The sequence below is a fragment of the Herpailurus yagouaroundi genome, unplaced genomic scaffold (assembly GCF_014898765.1).
Source record: "Herpailurus yagouaroundi ecotype Mexico unplaced genomic scaffold, PumYag 530, whole genome shotgun sequence".
NCBI classification, from domain to species: Eukaryota; Metazoa; Chordata; class Mammalia; order Carnivora; family Felidae; genus Herpailurus; species Herpailurus yagouaroundi.
Window position 1 is genome coordinate 4,383,326 of NW_024412747.1, and position 18,863 is coordinate 4,402,188.

General features: G+C 36.0%; 1 protein-coding gene across 7 annotated transcripts in view; it reads left to right on the forward strand.

Moving 5' to 3' along the window:
• Window positions 1-18,863, forward strand: part of ARID4B (AT-rich interaction domain 4B) — a 156,671-nt gene that overhangs the window by 68,718 nt on the left and 69,090 nt on the right. For all 7 annotated transcript variants that reach the window (XR_005787325.1, XM_040465020.1, XM_040465024.1 and 4 more), the window contains exons 4-7: window positions 1,376-1,441; window positions 5,024-5,114; window positions 7,769-7,848; window positions 14,209-14,300. Coding sequence is in view for 6 of the 7 variants with exons in the window: in XM_040465020.1 (XP_040320954.1) it covers window positions 1,376-1,441; window positions 5,024-5,114; window positions 7,769-7,848; window positions 14,209-14,300 (329 nt within the window). In the remaining variant the exon portion in view is untranslated. The remainder of the gene's footprint in view (window positions 1-1,375; window positions 1,442-5,023; window positions 5,115-7,768; window positions 7,849-14,208; window positions 14,301-18,863) is intronic.

Here is an 18,863-nt window from a genome sequence, read left to right on the forward strand (position 1 = left end):
ATGCTTTGGTCTGCAGGGCACAGGCTAGATTTTAGCCCTGACATAGAGTTCTCAGCTGGATGCTGCTGTTTAATGAATGAAGCAGCTAAATGGCATGTATCACTCCTGCCATTTCTTGCTATTAATAAAAGGAAGAAAACTGTTAGTCTCTACTGCCTCTGTTGATAGTACATCATACCAGTACCTTGTGTCTTGTGTGTCTTGTAAATAACGAATATCTAAAATTGTTAATTTTTTTGGCTGCTCTAAAAATCTGTGTATGATTCAAAGTTAATTATTTTCTCAGCAGATACAGTGGTAAATTTTGATACTGGTTTAGTTTGTATATGATTCAAAGTTAACACGCATTTAACAGTTTGTTGATAAACTTCTTCCTCATCAGTTTTCATTTATTGTGCATCTGTGTGCTAAGCCCTATGTTAGGTGTTGAAACTCTAGTGTTAAAATCTGATCCCTGTCATAAATTGACTTCAAGTCTAAGTGAATGACAGAGATACTTAAATACATACTTTAAATGAAATGTGGTAATGCTTTTGTGTAAGACAGAAACGCCTGAGATGCTGTGAGTACCAGGCATCTCTTTTCATAGCTCCTTTGTGAGCAAATTATGTAAATTGGTTATCCTACATATCTGATAAGACCATGTTGATGTTTCAATTCCTGTAAGAATTCTTGCTTTGTATAGGAAGAACAACTTTTTCTATACTGAATACTGGAAGCTATCCTAGTTTTCACCAGCTAATTAAATATTTAAACTTGAACTGTATTTTTAACTTAATCTCCTTACATCTGGTTTCCCATTCTCTGATTGCTATACTGATAGAGAGTAGAGTAAACTTCTGGAGGTAGACTGCCTGAGTTTGAATCTCAGTGCCACCATGTACCAGTTCTGTGATCTTGGACCAGTTACTTATTCTTTATGCTCCTCAGTTTTCTTATCAACAAAGTGGGAACAATCATACTTACCTAATAAGGTCATACATTTGATGCTTGAGCCTGATGCTTAGCTCTCAGTAAATGTTTGTTGTTACTGCTTATTATTAAACTAGGCCTTCACAGAATTATACAGGACCTAATTGCCTAAGGTCTCTACCTTTTTTCCCCCTCATGTTTTAGGAAAAGAAATTAAACTACTAATGTAATAAATAATAGTGTTGAGTAGAGTATGATATGTGAAACACCAACTAATTTCGTCTCGGAAGTTTTCTGTTTAAATAATAAATATTTCAGTTTACTTAGTTAGGGATTAAGATCTTACATACACTAGGTAGCAGTTAGTTTAGATTACTTGTAATGAAAATTAAATCATGCATTAATGAGCCTGTATCACTTGATTTTGTGTGTATATGTGGCTAATTAAATTTATGATCTCTAGGTAACATTTAGACATGATTCTTCGACAGTGGAAGTTCAGGATGACCACATAAAGGGCCCGCTAAAGGTAATTCATTTATTTATTCATTATTAATTCTAATGCTTCATTGGAAGCATTAGAATTCCTTCATTAATGCTACATTAATAATTACAGTTGGTCATTTTTTTTTTTTTTTAATTCATTGGCTGTTTTGTTATTGAGTTGGTCAACATAATTCTCTCTGAATAGACCGGTAGAAAACAATAGATTTAATGTTCAGTGAAACGTGATGTGATAGTAAAACCTGCATTTAGGAATAAAGTGAACATCCAGGAAGCATTGACTGCTTTTTGTGTACTCATCTGTCCGTTTTACCATATTTCACTTCCAGAATTAATATGTGATGAATTGGGGATTGAATGATGTTAAGTTCCATGATGATGTGAAAAGTGAGGGAAAAAACCCAACACGTTAAAAACGTGGCTTTTAGAGTGTTAATCCTTTGAAGCAGCTACAAGCAAATGAAAAATTTTTTAAGGGTTATCAGGCAGTTAAAGTGATGAACATGTTACATACAGATGTATTTGTTTGCGTTCATGTTTCCTCACTGGTAGCTGAAATAAGGGCTCTTCTACTCTCGACTAGTGAGCAAGCTAAAGGGAGTGTGTGGGTAGCCACTGGGCTCTTTGGCCCTTCTGAATGTCTGAAAATTGGGCAGTGGCCTGGCTGGGTGAATTTTAAGAAGTGCTAACAGAATTTACAGATGCAAGAAAAATCCTTTACCAATGCAGCTGTACTTTTTGGAGAATTAGATATGTGTATCTGTCAGTTGTTTGTGATTGATTTAAAGGCTTTTAATTGGATCCCCAGAGCCTTAGGAGGCAATAGAGAGAACTAAAGCTTATAATTTCTAAAAAATCTTGCCGTATAAAAATTATTTTCCACCATTTCTGTTTCGTAGGTGCCATCTTTAATGTGACACGCACAAATTCACCATTGCAGGGACAAAAGAGACGAAACACTATACTTTTGATGCTTGGCACCATTTATTTAGCACTTAGTATGTGCTAGTACTGTGCTAAATCTTTTGCACACATTATCTTATATAATCCTCATAATAGCTCTTTACAGAAGAAGAAACTAAAGGGAGGTCCAGTAATCTGGCCTTTCCAGATAGTAACGGCAGAGCCCAAATTCCAATAGGCTCACACCCTATAACTGTAGCACGTGCCCTCTGGATGTTCAGAACACATATGTACACTTTCATGCCTTGTTTACGTTTTTGCCTCATAAGCACACCAGCATATAGCTCTCACTGACTCTGCCCTGTTCACATGCACAGGCCAGCTCGTACAACCTGCAAAATATGTTCAGTGTTGCGAAGAGAGAGAGTAGGCAACTGCTTTGTAACCTCAAGCCCTCTTTTTCTCCTTCTGCTCCCACCTCCTTGTGTAGCTGGTTTATTTTACTTGTTTGGTTTTTCTTACTTTATTACAATTTTCTTTGTGATTAGGGCTTAGTACCATTTTGATTTTGACACAGGCAACTATATTAAATTTTGAGGTCAAGATGTTAAAGTATTTTTCTTTATCTGTTGATTGGTGTGTGTGTGTGTGTGTGTGTGTGTGTGTGTGTGTGTGTGTGTAGATTTTGTATTGTTCCCTAAAATACTTCATAGCTTTCTGTTACCTGATAGGAAGGGTCAGCATTTGGGTAAATGTTTCTCTTAGAGGAAATAAACCTACCAAAAGTGGTGGTCATTTGATCTTAATGTATTTTCAGATGAGTTCACATGAAATATAATACCTAGACCACTTATTAAATTAAAAAAATAGTACCACGTATTTTTGACTACAGTCATTTGATAAAAGCTTTGGTAATTCTCCAGTTTCCTTCTCCACTTTGGGCATTGTGTGGGGCTAACACTCTGTTCTCTGAACAAGTTTGTTTTTTGTTATTACCATAAAGATCATATATACTTTTAATTTCAGGGGTATGATTGACATATAACATTATATTAGTTTAAGGTATACAATATGATGATTGGATGTTTGATCCATACAGTAAGTCTAATTACATCCATCACCATACACAGTTAAAATTTTTTCTTGTCATAGAGGCTTTTAAAATTTACTCTCAGCAAGTTTCAAATATGCAGTACAGTATTATTGACTATAGTAACCATTGCTGTCTGTTCAATATATCCCCAGGACTATTTTTATAACTGGAAGTTTGTACCTTTTAACCACTTTTACCCATTTTATCCACTCACCACTTCTGTGACCAGTCTGTTCTCTGTATCTGTGAGCTTCTGGTTTTTTATTAGTTTTGGTTTTTAGATTCCGCATATAAGTGATACCATCTGATACTTGTCTTTCTCTATCTGGTATTTCATTTAGCATAATGTCCTCAGAGTCCATCCATGTTGTTGCAAATGGCAAGGTTTCCTTCCTTTTTATGGCTGAATAGTATTCCTGTGTGTGTGTGTGTGTGTGTGTGTGTGTGTGTGTGTGTGTGTGTGTATTTCTTTATCTGTGCATCCAGCAGTGGATACTCAGGTTGTTTCTGTATCTTGGCTGTTGTCAACAATACTGCAATGAACATGGGGGTGCAGATATCTTTTTGAATTAGTGTTTTCGTTTTCTTTGGATAGATGTCCACTAGTGGAATTGCTGGGTCACAGTTTTCTTTTTAATTTAAAAACCTCCATACTGTTTGCTATAGTTGCTGTACCAGTTTATTTTATATTCCCACCAACAGTGCACGAGGGTTCCGTTTTCTTTCCATGTCCTTGCCAACACTTGTTATTTGTTGTCTTTGATAACAGCCATTCTAACAGGTGTGAGATGATAACCTACAGTGGTTTTGATTTCATTTCCCTGATGATTACTGATGTTGAGCATCTTTTTATGGACCTGTTGGCTATTTGTGTGTCATCTTTGGAAAAATGTCTACTCACATCCTCTGCCCGGTTTTTAATTGGACTGTTTTGGTGTGTTTTTTTTGTTATGTTTTTTGTTTTTGTTTTTGCTATTGAGTTGTATGAGTTCTCTCTCTCTGTAAATTGGATATTAACCCCTTATCACATATATGATTTGCAAATATTTTGTCCCATTCAGTGGGTTGCCATTTCATTTTGTTGATGATTTCCTTTGCTGTGCAGAAGCTGTTTGATGTAGTGTTAAAGACCATAAAAATGTAATTCTCAGCATTTTCTTGATCAGAATGGAAAATATTTAAAATGATTGTCATTAGTGGTAAATTATAACTCTTAAGGAGATGCCAGAGCTTGCTCTTAACTGTTTCTCTCCTTCCCCAGCCTCTTTGAAAGAGGAGTGGTAATAGGAGGCAAGGGCAGTCAATTTCATAGATAGTGGTTTTCAAAGTGTGGTCTGAGGACCTCTGGGGTCTCCCAAGACCCTTTCAGGGAGGTTGTTGTAAGGGCAACACTATTTTCACAACAGTATTTAGATGTTATTTACTTTTTTACGAATTTACTTTTTTGACATTTTCACAGATGGCACAAAAACAGTGGTAGGTAAAACTGCTGGCACTTTAACACAAATCACTAGTTACTTTTATTCTTCACCACCACGCACTCAGTTAAAAAAAAAAAAAAAGCCAGTTTTTGATTTCATTTATCTTCTAAACGTTTTTCTAACTTTTTAGGTTGGAGCTATTGTGGAAGTGAAGAATCTTGATGGTGCATATCAGGAAGCTGTTATCAATAAATTAACAGACGCAAGTTGGTACACTGTAGGTAAGGGAATAAATCTTTTAAAAATGTATTTTCAGAGGTAATACAAATAAAGCAAAATTTCCTTGATTTAGTTCCTCCCGTAATACTAAAGATATTATTACTGGTAATTTTTTAATCTTTCAAGGTCTTTAAAATGTTTATTTCATAAATATGTGCATAAAGTATAATTTGAAATTAGCGTATATATTATAAAGTTGAATTTGTAGCTTTTTTCACTTCAAAGTATATCGTTATATCTCTTCAAGAGATATATCTCTTCAAGAGGTGTATCTTTTCAAGAGAAGCTTTTTTCTATCTTAACCATTTTTAAATGTATATTTCAGTAGTAAGTATATTCATGTTGTGCAACAGAGAAATTTCTTTTAATTATAGTAGTATGTTTCATAATATTTGATGTGCCATAAGTTTTTTTTGTTAAATTTTTTCTAACATTTATTTTTTGAGAGACAGAGTGTGAGCAGGGGAGGGGCAGAGAGAGAGAGGGAGACACAGAATCCGAGGCAGGCTCCAGGCTCTGAGCTGTTAGCACAGAGCCCGATGTGGGGCTCGAGCCCACCAACCATGAGATCATAGATCATGCCTGAGCCGAAGTTGGACCCGATGAGCCACCCAGGCGTCCCTTCTTTTTTTTTTTTTTTAATTTTGTTTACTTTCAACTCATGATGTTGCCAGTTTTCTTGCTATTAAAATAAATGGTGGATTGAATGTCTCCTGAATACACGTTATTCCTGTTTTTCCCTAGTGTATGTATATATTGAGAAGTAGACACAGAGTGAAGTGAAATGAATGTACTTTTAAAATTTAGTAGGTAATGAAAACCACCTTCCTGGAAGACTGTTCATTTACCCTTCCATGGACAGTGTGTGAGTGCACTTCTTTTCCCAGCCCTTGTAAAATTTGATGTCGGTAATCTGTAAAATTTTTGCCCATCTGGATACAAAGCAGTATCTCAGTTTTGTTTTAATATGCCCCTCCCATGATTAGTGAGACTGAACATTTTTTCATATATTTATTGAAAGGAACATCATTTCATTTGTATTTTCTCTCTTTTGAATTGCATGTTATAGTGCCTTTCCAGTTTCCCCCTTTTCCTGTTGGGATGGTTATCTTTTTCTTATTTATAGGATATGAGATCTTTATATATTCTGAATATTATTACCCCTTGGTTCCTTTAGTTGCAAGTATTTTTCTCCTACTGCTTTACTTCTTTTCTCTGCTATCAATTTTCAGTGTAAGTTTTCCTCTGATCACCTTTTCCTTTGTAGTTTTACTTGTTGAATCTTGTTTAAAAGGGCTTCCTTCTGTCAGTGTTAATAAATTTATTTTCCAATGTATTCTTCAATTTATAGTTTTATTTTTGGTTTGCAAATAGCTTTTTATTTCTCCTGCAGTTCAGTTTTTTGAACATTTTGAAATGTCAGATTTCCCCTACCTGCCAAATCAATAGCCAAATATCCTGGCATTATTTATTGAATGGGAATAATTCATAGTCTTTAATGACCTCATAGATGAAAATAGACACCTAGTTAAAATGTCTTTGATGATGTCAGAATTTCATGGAGCTTGGAAATAGTATAGATGAGTTTTGTTTATGTTTTTGTGGGATGAGAAAAAAACTTAGGGGGGATTTTAATTTGAGATGAGAAAATTGACCTTATGTAGGTTACAAGACTGTGAGCAATTCTGGGAAGTAAGTTTGGTGGTAACTACGTATGGTCGTCAGTCTCATAAATGTGCACCGTTTAAAAAACATACTAAAAGTTATTTATCCAGTCTCACAAAGTCTCATTTAATATATAAGAACCAGTTTTGTCACTTAGGCAAGAAGTGCTGTTTCTAATAAAATCAAAGCTTAGTAACTTTATTTGAAATAGGGTTATTTTTCCCCCATAATTGGTGAGGAATGTCAGCATATGCTAAAATTATAAAATATATGCATATTTTGTGTATCTATGAACTTACAGTAAATTCTCTGGGACATTTTAGTACTTTAAGTAGTTTTCAGTGGGGAGCAGATTTGTCGCCCAAGGAACCTTTGACAGTGTCTTTGGCAGGAAACATTTTTGGTTGTCACAACTGGGAAGCCACTAGTGGCATCTAGTGGCTAGAGGCCAGGGATGCTGCTAAGTAGCCTGTAGTGCTCAGAATAGCCTCTCATGACAAAGAATTAACCTGCCCCAAAATATCAGTAGTACTCAGGTTTAGAAACCCTGCTTTAAATAATAAAAACAATAATTTTTTTAGGAGCAGTCTGAATATACAAATTTGTACTCGTTCTGGTTTTTGTTCTTGTTTTTTGGATGTCTGTATTTACCAGCTGGAAAACTTGCCTTTCCTTTACAATATTGAGATGGGTTAATTAGCATTTAAATAGTTTCTTCCTAAAATGCTAGCTTCTTATTTTCATGTGGTGTTTTCTGGGTCAGGAAATGTGTTCATTTCAGCTATATTGTTTCTTTATCACTAGAAATTGGAAAAGATACTTTAGAATTTAACGTTGTCATTTAGTAAACCTAAAATGTGAACTACATTTTTAAGTGTAATCTTCTTAAACAATCGTTCTGTTTGCCCTCAGAAAATTAAACGATAGTTTATATCATCTTGTTAACCTTTGAAAAAATCCTTCAGTAGTTTCCAATTTTACCTCCTCATAGTTTTTGATGATGGAGATGAGAAGACACTGAGACGGTCTTCCCTGTGCCTGAAGGGAGAGAGGCATTTTGCTGAAAGTGAAGTAAGTAATAATTTAATGAGTGACTGTATCTAAATACTTTGTATTAGGGAGAGCATATTTTTCTTTCTCAAGCAACTGACTCGTTAATCAGGAAAATTCATTAATACATCTTACCATTATCATGTAATCTGTGAATCCTGTTTGAGTACTAGGTGATACTTTTTTTTTTTTTTTTTTTTTTTTTGGTGTAAGAATATTTTAGCATTTGTCCACAAAGAAAATGCAATGAGCTTGCTTAACTATTATCTTTAGGTAGCTTTTATGTAGACTCTAATTTGTAAATAATTGTAAAAAACAGATGTCTGATTTTTTTTTTTTAATGTTTATTTATTTTTGAGAGAGAGAGAGAAATCGAGAGAGAGAAAGTGAGCAGGGGAGAGGCAGAGAGAGGGAGAAAATCCCAAGCAGGCTTGTCAGTGCACAGCCCGACATGGGGCTTGATTTCATGAACCGTGAGATCATGACTTGAGCTGAAATCAAGAGTTGGATGCTTAACCAACTGAGCCACCCAAGTGCCCCATAAATGTCTGATTAATAATCCACTGGAACCCCATCATCATTAAAGGAGTAGAAACTATAAGCAATTCCTTACTACTACTAGCTGACATTCTTATAGCCTGTCCTCAAAGAGGCCTTGCCTGACTGACCTTTCTGAAATAGTGCCTTCCATTCCTCTTAATCTTTTTAGGTTGATTTAGTTTTCTTTATATAGCACGTGTCATTCTCTGACATCAGAATATGTATATGTGCTTAGTTAATTGTTCATTGTCTGCCTTCCTCACTAGAATGTGTCACAAGGGCACGTTTTTTAATGTGTCTTCTTCACCACTTGTTCCCAGTTCCTAGAACAGTGCCTGGCATAGTGTAGGAACTGAAATAAGTCGTAGTTGGATGAATAAATGAAGTGCTTATATTTGCCAGGGACTTGGCTCACTGCTTTTTCTTTCTTTTTTTTTTTTTTCTAATTTTTTTTTAATGTTTATTTTTGAGACAGAGAGAGACAGCATGAATGGGGGAGGGTCAGAGAGAGAGAGGGAAACACAGAATCCGAAGCAGGCTCCAGGCTCTGAGCTGTCAGCACAGAGCCTGATGCAGGGCTGGAACTCACAGACCGTGAGATCATGACCTGAGCTGAAGTCGGACCCTCAACCGACTGAGCCACCCAGGCGCCCCTGCTCACTGCTTTATGTACATCATCACATTAACAACGTTATGAAGTAGATAGCATTATTATCTGCAATTTACAGATGGTGAAACTAATGGTCAGAGCTGGTTCTCAAACCAGTATTTTCTAGTTCCAAAGCCATGCTCTAGAATTGAAGGGTGTTAAGTTATTGAGAATGGAGGGAGGGTTCACAAAGTTCTGTAAGTTACTAGCTTGTAATCCAGCATTTTAAAAAGGCATATGGTTGAAGTGTTCTATTTTCTAGTCTAGTCTATAAATATTAATTAATGCATAGTGTGATCAAAGCATCATTTTCTTTTTTCTTGTCACTATTTAGAACAGTGTTTCTTTGGGATTATATTATTTTGTTTTGTTTGTTTGTTTTGAGAGAGAGAGGGAGGGAGGGGTAGAGAGAGAGGGAAAGAGAGAGAGAGAGAGAGAGAGAGAGAGAGAAAATCCTAAGCAGGCTCTGCACATCATCACAGAGCCTGACAGTTGGGCTCAATCTCATGAACTGTGAGATCATGGCCTGATCCGAAATCAAGAGCCAGATGCTTAACCGACTGAGCCACCCAAGTTGCCCCTCTTTGGGAACTTATTAATATTATTTATTAAAGTATTAGACTTTTTTCGTATTCTCGTTTTGAAAATATTTTCTTCTCTTTTTTTTTTTTTCAACGTTTATTTATTTTTGGGACAGAGAGAGACAGAGCATGAACGGGGGAGGGGCAGAGAGAGAGGGAGACACAGAATCGGAAACAGGCTCCAGGCTCTGAGCCATCCGCCCAGAGCCCGACGCGGGGCTCGAACTCACAGACCGTGAGATCGTGACCTGGCTGAAGTCGGACGCTTAACCGACTGCGCCATCCAGGTGCCCCATCTTCTCTTTTTAATAATTGAATTCTTATTCCAATTCCGAATTTGGGACAGGTTCTGTATATTACGATTCCAGCCTTTTTTTCCTATTGTACCATTTCTCTGTCCTTCCTTTTTCTTTTTTCTTTTTGTTTTGTTTCGTTTCTCTTTCTGTTTCAGTTTTCATTTCGTTTCTCTTTTCTTTCTCTTTCAGTTTTTCTTTTTCTTTTTCTTTTCACTTTTAAGTACTCTCTCTCTACACCCATAGTGGCTGGAATTCACAACTCCAAGATTAATTAAGAGTTGTGTGTTCCACCAACTGAGCCACCCAGGTGCCTCATTTCTCCATTTCCCTGTCCTTCTGTCTTATAAGACTACTTGGTATTTTCAGAATTTGGTTCAAATTCATTTCTTGGTTTCTGCTGAGCACTGCTCCTCTTAATATTCCTCCATGATGTCTTCCATGACAAATTTCTAACCAAATTTGATCCCTTTAGCGTTTGATCCTTCAGCGCTTCTTACTCTTATTTGATTTTTTTTTTATTACTTTTCTTATTTTCTCTGTGAGATTTTAAGCTGTTTGAGTTAGTAGCCATGTTTTTGTCATTTTGATGGCTTTTCTTTTCCCAGGAGAGTTTTCTACACAAAAACCTTCAGGAAATATTTGTTGAATTAATTGTGAAGGTTCAAATACAGGAAATAAACTTTACAATTTGCAGTGAATTTGGCTTCTTACACAGACTGATGAAGTAACAGAATTCTTTATAAGTTTATATAGTTTTTTTTTTTTTTTTTTTTAAGTTTTATTTATGTAAGTAATCTCTGCACCCAACCTGGGGCTTGAACTTATGACCGCAAGATCAAGAGTCTCACACTCTTCCGACCAAGCCAGCCAGGAACCCGAAGTTCATGTAATTCTTAGAAATAATTTCATTTCCCTTAGAACGTGTGTACAGGTATAGTAGGTCGGTAAATATGGGGGCTTGAAGACTTGACTTTTCATCTGCTAAGTGAAGGCATGTGTCTTATTTTTTTTTAATTCAGAGAAATATCTAAAATATTTTGTTTTTGTCTGGAGAATTTTATTGTTCATAAGACAGTTATAGTGTAAAGGCTGAAGCAACATGAGCAAGTAGCTCAGTGTATCCTTCTTACCTTCTAGGAGGATCACTTTTACCATGTGTGTCCAAATGTGTTAGATTTCATATTTTGCTGGCGGGTACTTGGAATATTGGTGTCCTGTCCCTTACCATTGTCCTAAGCCAGGTGCTATGTTCGGTACTAGAGACAAGCATAAGCCAAGTAGCCCTGGAATTTATCCTGAGAGTAATTTACCATCTGTTGGAGGAGAAAAAGCATTAATCAATCAGATATTTTAAAATTATGAATATATTGAGTTCTGTGGTAACGTGGCCAGGAATGTATTTAATATGCCATCTATATATTCTTTCCCTTAATTTGTTATTTTTGATATTCTCAAAAAAGCATCTTTAAGTTTTTGAAAGATTCCTCAGGGCATTGTTATTGGTAATAACTTTGGCCTTTGAGCAAAAAGCCATATCATACTGGCAGTATGGGGGCTCAGTAGTTCCATTAATAAGCTACATACTTAAATGAAGATTTAAATTCGAGATTTCCATGATAGGAGATCACAATAGCACTTCAGTCCTCTGAATTCCAACACTAAAATCTCTGGTTCTACCATAACCACCTTAGTGAGGATGTTGCCCATTGCCTGAGTGTTTGGGCATTTCTGGAGGACATTCCTAATTTGAGTCTGTCATTCAGAAGTAGTTTCATCAGCTGGTATTCTCTGTGCATTTACTACATGCAGGTGAAAACTAAAGAAAAGTGAGATAAAATCCCAGCTCCATATTTCCTGCAGCCCAGTTAGGTAACGGATATAGGAATGTTTCCCCCAGGCCTGTGAAATTTTCTTTTAGCCTTCAATATAGCCGGGGGTCTCTGCTTATTACTTTTTAGGCTTAGACAAGACAGATTCTACCCTCACCTCAGTCTTTTCTGTCACTTGAATTAGACGTGCTTCTATTTCCCTGGACATGATTGGAGGCCAAGGACAGAGATACTGCTTCTTATTGTTCTAAGTATTACATAGGGAGGGAAATCAGAAATCCTGGATATTTTCTTTCCTGTAACTAGTGACTAGCAGATGCTTGAAATAGAAATCACAGTACTGAATAGAAATCTTTGCTTTCAGGAGAGCAACTTCAGTTGTAGGGGAGTAAGGTGAGAAAGTGAACCCAGATTAATTTATTTTCTGTTTACCAAATATAGTGCTTTGAAATTTTTGCCCATGGGAAGCATAGTTAGGAATTAATGACAAGTGGCTTCTAAAGAGTTTTTATTTGGCAGATTATTGTATTTGGACCAACTTTGCCTCCTAATATTTTTTAAGTGCCCAATTTAAACAAACTAAATTTGTAGGATTAGGTTTTATGCCCTATAAACCTATCTTTTGAAGGAATTATTTTTCATGTTTTATGGATAGTACCTTTCACTGTTGTTGGACACCTAGTTATATGTATCTCAAATACATTTACTCAAGTTAAAACACCATAGATTTTTTTTTTTTTTAATTTTTTTTTTTCAACGCTTATTTATTTTTGGGACAGAGAGAGACAGAGCATGAACGGGGGAGGGGCAGAGAGAGAGGGAGACACAGAATCGGAAACAGGCTCCAGGCTCTGAGCCATCAGCCCAGAGCCCGACGCGGGGCTCAAACTCCCGGACCGCGAGATCGTGACCTGGCTGAAGTCGGACGCTTAACCGACTGCGCCACCCAGGCGCCCCAAAACACCATAGATTATTAATATGCTTGCCCTTTCACATTTTAGTTCATCGTTTTGACAAAATTACCTGTTTTAAAAATAAAAATTAAAAATTTCCTTTTGAATATTAACGTTAGTTTATATTTAGCTATCTGATCTTAAAAAAAAAAATCTAAGTTGGTGTATACCCTTTCATGTAACACCCTGGTTTATAACTTTGAGAACTCTTTATCCTAAGTACTTACTCACCCTTCTGTCCATCCTGACAGTTTTTCTGGGATCTTTAGTTCCCCTGGCATTCATGACATTATCTGTAACAGCAGAGCGTCTACTGGAGTGATGAAAGGAATAGCACTTGTGTGAAAGATCTTAAAAATGCAGAGAAAGTAGGAATATTATCAAAACTGATACTCAGAATGAAGTTAGTTGGGATAGTGTCTTTAGATCAATACCTTAACTTTTTAGATACAGAAACCTTTTCAGGAAATGATGGCAAGAAAAATTTAAGAAATACTGGATACTGAGAAATGAAGGGAATCATTCCCAAATCCCTTTTTTCTTCATTCTGCTTTTAATCAATAACCAGTTCCTCACCTGGAAATCGTTGTTTTAGAATGGGGTGAGGGACAAAGGTTTGACGTGAACTGTCGGTTGACAAGAAGAAATGTTTTCTTATTGATCACTGTCTTCATACCAAGCACCGTATTGGATGTTGCAGATTAAAAAGGAAGGGGAAATTAAATGTAGAAAAGCTAAGTTTTACATTTCTTTTCTTTTCTTTTTTTTTTTAAATGTGTATTTAATTTTGAGAGAGACAGAGACAGAATGCAAGTGGGTTAGGGGCAGAGAGAGAGGGAGACAGAATCCGAAGTAGGCTCCAGTCTTCAAGCTGTCAGCACAGAGCCTGATGCGGGGCTCAAACTCATGAGCTGTGAGATCATGACCTGAGCCAAAGTGGGTCGTTCAACTGACTGAGCCACCCAGGTGCCCCTACGTTTTCTTTTTTTTTTTTTTAAAAAAAAAAGGTTTATTGTAGAAAATGTTTGCAAAGTAGTAATACAGCCTATCTAAAGCCGTTTTCCAAGCAATTGATGCGTTTTTTGGGATGATTTTGTTACGTATAAGAATTCTATATTATGGATTATGATTCCCTTTGAACAAAGAGAAATTTGAGTAGCGGTTGGTCCCAGTTTAGGTGTTAGGTCCTTACATGTAGGTTTTTATTTCTGAAATCTATTTTCTAGTGTCTGTTTTGTATTTTAATCATTCTTAGAAGTCTGTCAGCTTTCAAATAGATAACGAAACCATGTGGAAAGAAGAATAAATTTCTTTTCACTTTTTCTTTTTTGTTTTTTTTCCAGCAGTGGGCTCATTCATCTTGATTCTAATATCTTTGAAATGACAGTTTCAATCTTTAGGAAAGTTGTATTTTAGTCTTCCTTGGGGGCAGTTTTTAATCTTAAAATCTAAGCATATTAAACTGATTTGGTTTAAAAAGGAAAAAGAACTTGCAACGTAATAACTGTGCTGGGTTTATGTTCTTACCCACAGACATTAGACCAGCTCCCACTCACCAACCCTGAACACTTTGGCACTCCAGTCATAGGAAAGAAAACAAATAGAGGAAGAAGATCTAATCATATGTAAGTCCATTTTCATAACTGTTAGTTGAACCTGAATTCATTTCTCCTTCTAGTATTGTTTTAATAGTTATTAATTTTAAATTGTAATTTGCAAAATGCTAACTGGATCTAATAGTAATTTCAGACTCCTTAGCACGGGTGTTTGAGATTCTCCGTGCTCAGCCAACCTTAACAGGTGTATATCTGCCTGCCATTTCTCCCTACATGTATCTTGATGCTATGGTCAGTATTCACTGAATACAGCCTTTGTTTTCCTGATACCGTGCTTTTATTCATGCTCGTTTTTTCTTTCTCAGATGCCACCCTTTCATGTCATTGACTCACACATTCAGTCCTCCAACAGAAATGCTCCCACCTTTATGTGAACTTTTTGTGTCTCCCTGCTCTTTCCTTGAAAACAGATATGTTTTCTTTCCTCTGAACCCTCTAAATTCTGTGCATTTATCTCATGTCAAAGGTAGTATTTCGCCTGTTGTTGTTATTGTAGTATTTGTTTTCTCTTCCTAATAATCTCCTTGACAGAAACCATCACTTATTTTTATGTCTTGCAGTTGTGACATATATTCTACCTAACAAATTACTTTTAATGGGACGTGCTTAGGCTCCAAAGGCTCTACATTAAAAAGGATCACAGGATCAAAGGGGTCATCAGAGATAAAGAAACAACCTTCAAACAGTTGCCAAAAGAGAAATAATTTATTGCAAAGGACTGAGAAGCAGAATGGCATCAGACTTCTCCATATTAACACTAGATGCTGGTAGTCAGTAGAAGGCAGAATGGAGGAATTGAAGTCTCTATTAAAAAGGAGGACTTGATTACCTGATATAATGAAACACTGGGAGGAAATTAAAGATATCATCTTAACAAATAGAGAACAAATAGCGAAGGCATTAAGTAACTCCCCCTGGAAATTATCTAAGAAAGGAAAACTTAATATAGGATGGAGGGTGAGGAGGTGTCTTAAACATAAAAGTTGAGTCCTAGTAACAATAGGAAGTCAGCAGAATAATGTCTAAAATGTATAATACCAGTATAAGAATATTCTTTAGAGATAAGGCAGTAACTCTCAAAGAAATAACTAAAATAGTTAAAAACATAGTTGCCTCCACAGGAGCAGGAGAAGAAAATTGGAAGGGATGGGTTTTTAATTTACTCTGTTGGAGGTTGTTTCAAAAACAATTTTGAACATTTTACTTGGATAAAATTAACAAATTTTTAATGAGTCTAAGCCCAAATATTTTCAGAGTAGCTATTAAAAATAAATAGTGAGTTGGATTATGAAATCTTTAGTGTAAGTGAATGCTTTCATTCAGTATTTTGAGTTAGGTATTAAATCTAATTGTGGCCGAGCTTTGGAGACAGGACTGGGGTAAGCACTGTGTTTCATGTTACTTTCAGCCTTACAGCAAACTCCTGAAGATAGGTATTGCTTTTACCCATACTAAAAACTGGGGAAATTGTCCTCATACACAATAAGTAATCCAAAGAACACAGGAAGGAAAGGACCAGGACTTGAACTCACCCATGTTCCATGGACCTTTACCCATTCATTGATTGACTCTTACTTAGATAGAGTAGTACTTCAGTTACTTTCCAAGTTAGTTTTAACAGTAAATAAATAGTGTCTCATTGAGGGAGAAAATGGAAAGACTGATACTTGCATTGAAAAAATATTTGATAATAGTATTTTCCTACTGTACTTGTGATTCAGGCCATGCTTTTTTTTTTTTTTTTCCCTTAACTCTGATACTTTAAGAAAATATTTTTCTTAATTACTAAGTGAATAATTTCTCTCACTTGTGATTTAGCTTGCTGATGACTTGATTATTTTTAGGGTACTCAGGGCGTAACTATTATTTACTCTTGTGCATATGATGTTTAAAATTTGAAAAATTCTATCCAGGAAGAAAAATAAATGAAAAATGTATGATGGCATTATTCACATGAAAGAGTCCTTTTGTGATTATTTGATGTTACTGTGATCTAATAATGTTACCACTTTTTTCGAGGGCTGTTAACATTGCCATAAAATATTCACTGAAGCGCTTATAAGATAAATCTTTTGATGTCTGTTTGAAAATTAATGACTTCAATTGTATATTAAAAGTTTTTATCTACCATTGCTCATTAGTCTTCCCATAGTTTAGTAGTCAACTTCTAATTATGCGTCATGATGTCAAAACAGTGAGGTGGGGTGTATTTAATGTAAAATTATTTCATTAGTGAAGATTTCTACTTCTCCTCTAGCTTTTGAGAGTGGTAGTGTTGCCCAGTTGTTAAGAGTGTGAACTGTGGAGTCGGTGACCTGGGTGCGAATAACTGTTTCTGCCACTTCCTTGCTGTATAACCTTGGGCATTTTACTTGGTCTATTCATGCCTCAATTTTCTCCTCTGTAAAATTGAGAGATTACCTATCTTTCAGAGTTGTTGCAAAGATTAAATGAATTCTTAAAGTGTTTATATAGGAAGCACTATGTAAATACTAGATACATCATGAATTGAATGAAAAAATTTTCATGAACTATTGGTATGTAACATGAGTTCATTCATAAAATGTGTCTATGTGTGAGTTTATAAAAATTCTGCTTACTTATTGTTTATGTCTGATAGGTAGAACTGTTTTGGGGTATATTTGAATTATTTTTTTTATATTGCTTTTTAATTTTTTAATATATTTTTGAGAGAGAAAGAGACAGAGCATGAGCAGGGGAGGGGCAGAGAAAGACAGAAACGTAGAATCCGAAGCAGGCTCTGGGCTCCACGCCTTTAGCACAGAGCCTGACGCAGGGCTCGAATTTATGAACCACAAGTTCTTGACCTGAGCCGAAGTCAGCTGCTTAACTGACTGAGCCACCCAGTCACCCCTATATTTGAATTTTTTGAAACAACATTTCTTATATTATATTATATTATATTATATTATATTATATTATATTATATATGTTGCAGGAAAAACTGTTTTTGTATCTATCAAAAATTCTTTTTAAACTTTGAAAAAGATGGCATCTAATATTTAGACATGTTTTACCTTTCTTCAACTGTGATCTAGACGTATAAAAATAAATTTAAAGATCATTTATAGACTATCACCTAGAGTGATCTACAAAAGTGACCCAAAATTATGATGTATTAAAAAATCTATTAGCTGAGGTCTCCCTTTCTTGAAGATGAGACTAAAGCATGCAGTTGTCACTGAACAAGTTGATCTTTGCTTTTTAAAGACTCCAGCAAATGTCTAAGTAAGTGATTTTCCTGTTGCGAATAATGAAAGATTTGCTGTTGGGATTATATTACGTATGTGCAATGTATGGCAGACCGAAGGTTGAGAATTAACTTGTAGGGAATGACGCCCTGCTCATCCGTCACCTTGTTTGGCTTGCTGTCCCTTCCCGCTCGCTATTGTGGTCATTTTCATGGCCAAGGCACATAATGTTCTTGTTTATTGGCACCTTATGCCATAGTATGTAGGCGCTACAGGCAAGTACCACAGTTGGAAATTCCCTTCTTCTTAATTATACTTCCTCAAAGTTCTTTCTCCCCTTTCTGAGTGATTTTCTACAACAGAGTCTTGGACTCGGACCTTAAGGTCATTTATCTGACTTTCATTTCTGCTCTCATTACTCAACTAAAAAAGTCTTCATTTCTGGTTCCCTGATTGTCATTTAAAATGTAATTTTGTACAGGGGCACCTGGGTGGCTCAGTCGGTGAAGCATCCAACTTCAGCTCAGGTCATGATCTCACGGTCTGTGAGTTCGAGCCCCACATCGGGCTCTGTGCTGACAGCTCGGAACCTGGAGCCTGTTTCAGATTCTGTGTCTCCCTCTTTCTCTCTCCTCTCCTGCTCATGCTCTGTCTCTCTCTTCTCAAAAATAAATAAACGTTGGGGCGCCTGGGTGGCGCAGTCGGTTAAGCGTCCGACTTCAGCCAGGTCACGATCTCGCGGTCCTGGAGTTCGAGCCCCGCGTCGGGCTCTGGGCTGATGGCTCAGAGCCTGGAGCCTGTTTCCGATTCTGTGTCTCCCTCTCTCTCTCTGCCCCTCCCCCGTTCATGCTCTGTCTCTCTCTGTCCCAGAAATAAATAAAACGCTGAAAAATAAATAAATAAATAAATAAATAAATAAATAAACAAACGTTAAAAAAATTTTTTTAATAAAAATAAAAAATAAATAAATAAAATGTAATTTTGTACAAAGATCAATGAAGTTATCTCTTCCCACTTCCCAGGTATACCACTACCTTTATTTTCTTTTAACAACTGTTAATCCACATACCAGTAAATCAGCCTCCAGCTCTTCCAAAAATTGATGATTTTTGACACCTTCCTTCAGATGAATTTTATGTATCTTCTACCTTTAGTTAATTCTAATGTATTCAAGTATTTTCTTAAGATTATTATTCTCTAGTTTTTTAAAATTTTTAAAATTTTCCCTTAATTTAGCCATTGTATACAGGTATTTTGTTTGATTCTGCCTAAACAATAGAATGCCTGAAATTATAGAAAAATCGGTGTATTCTTAGCCCTCAAAGTGTTTTCCAGTAATGAGGCAAAAGTATATATGCAG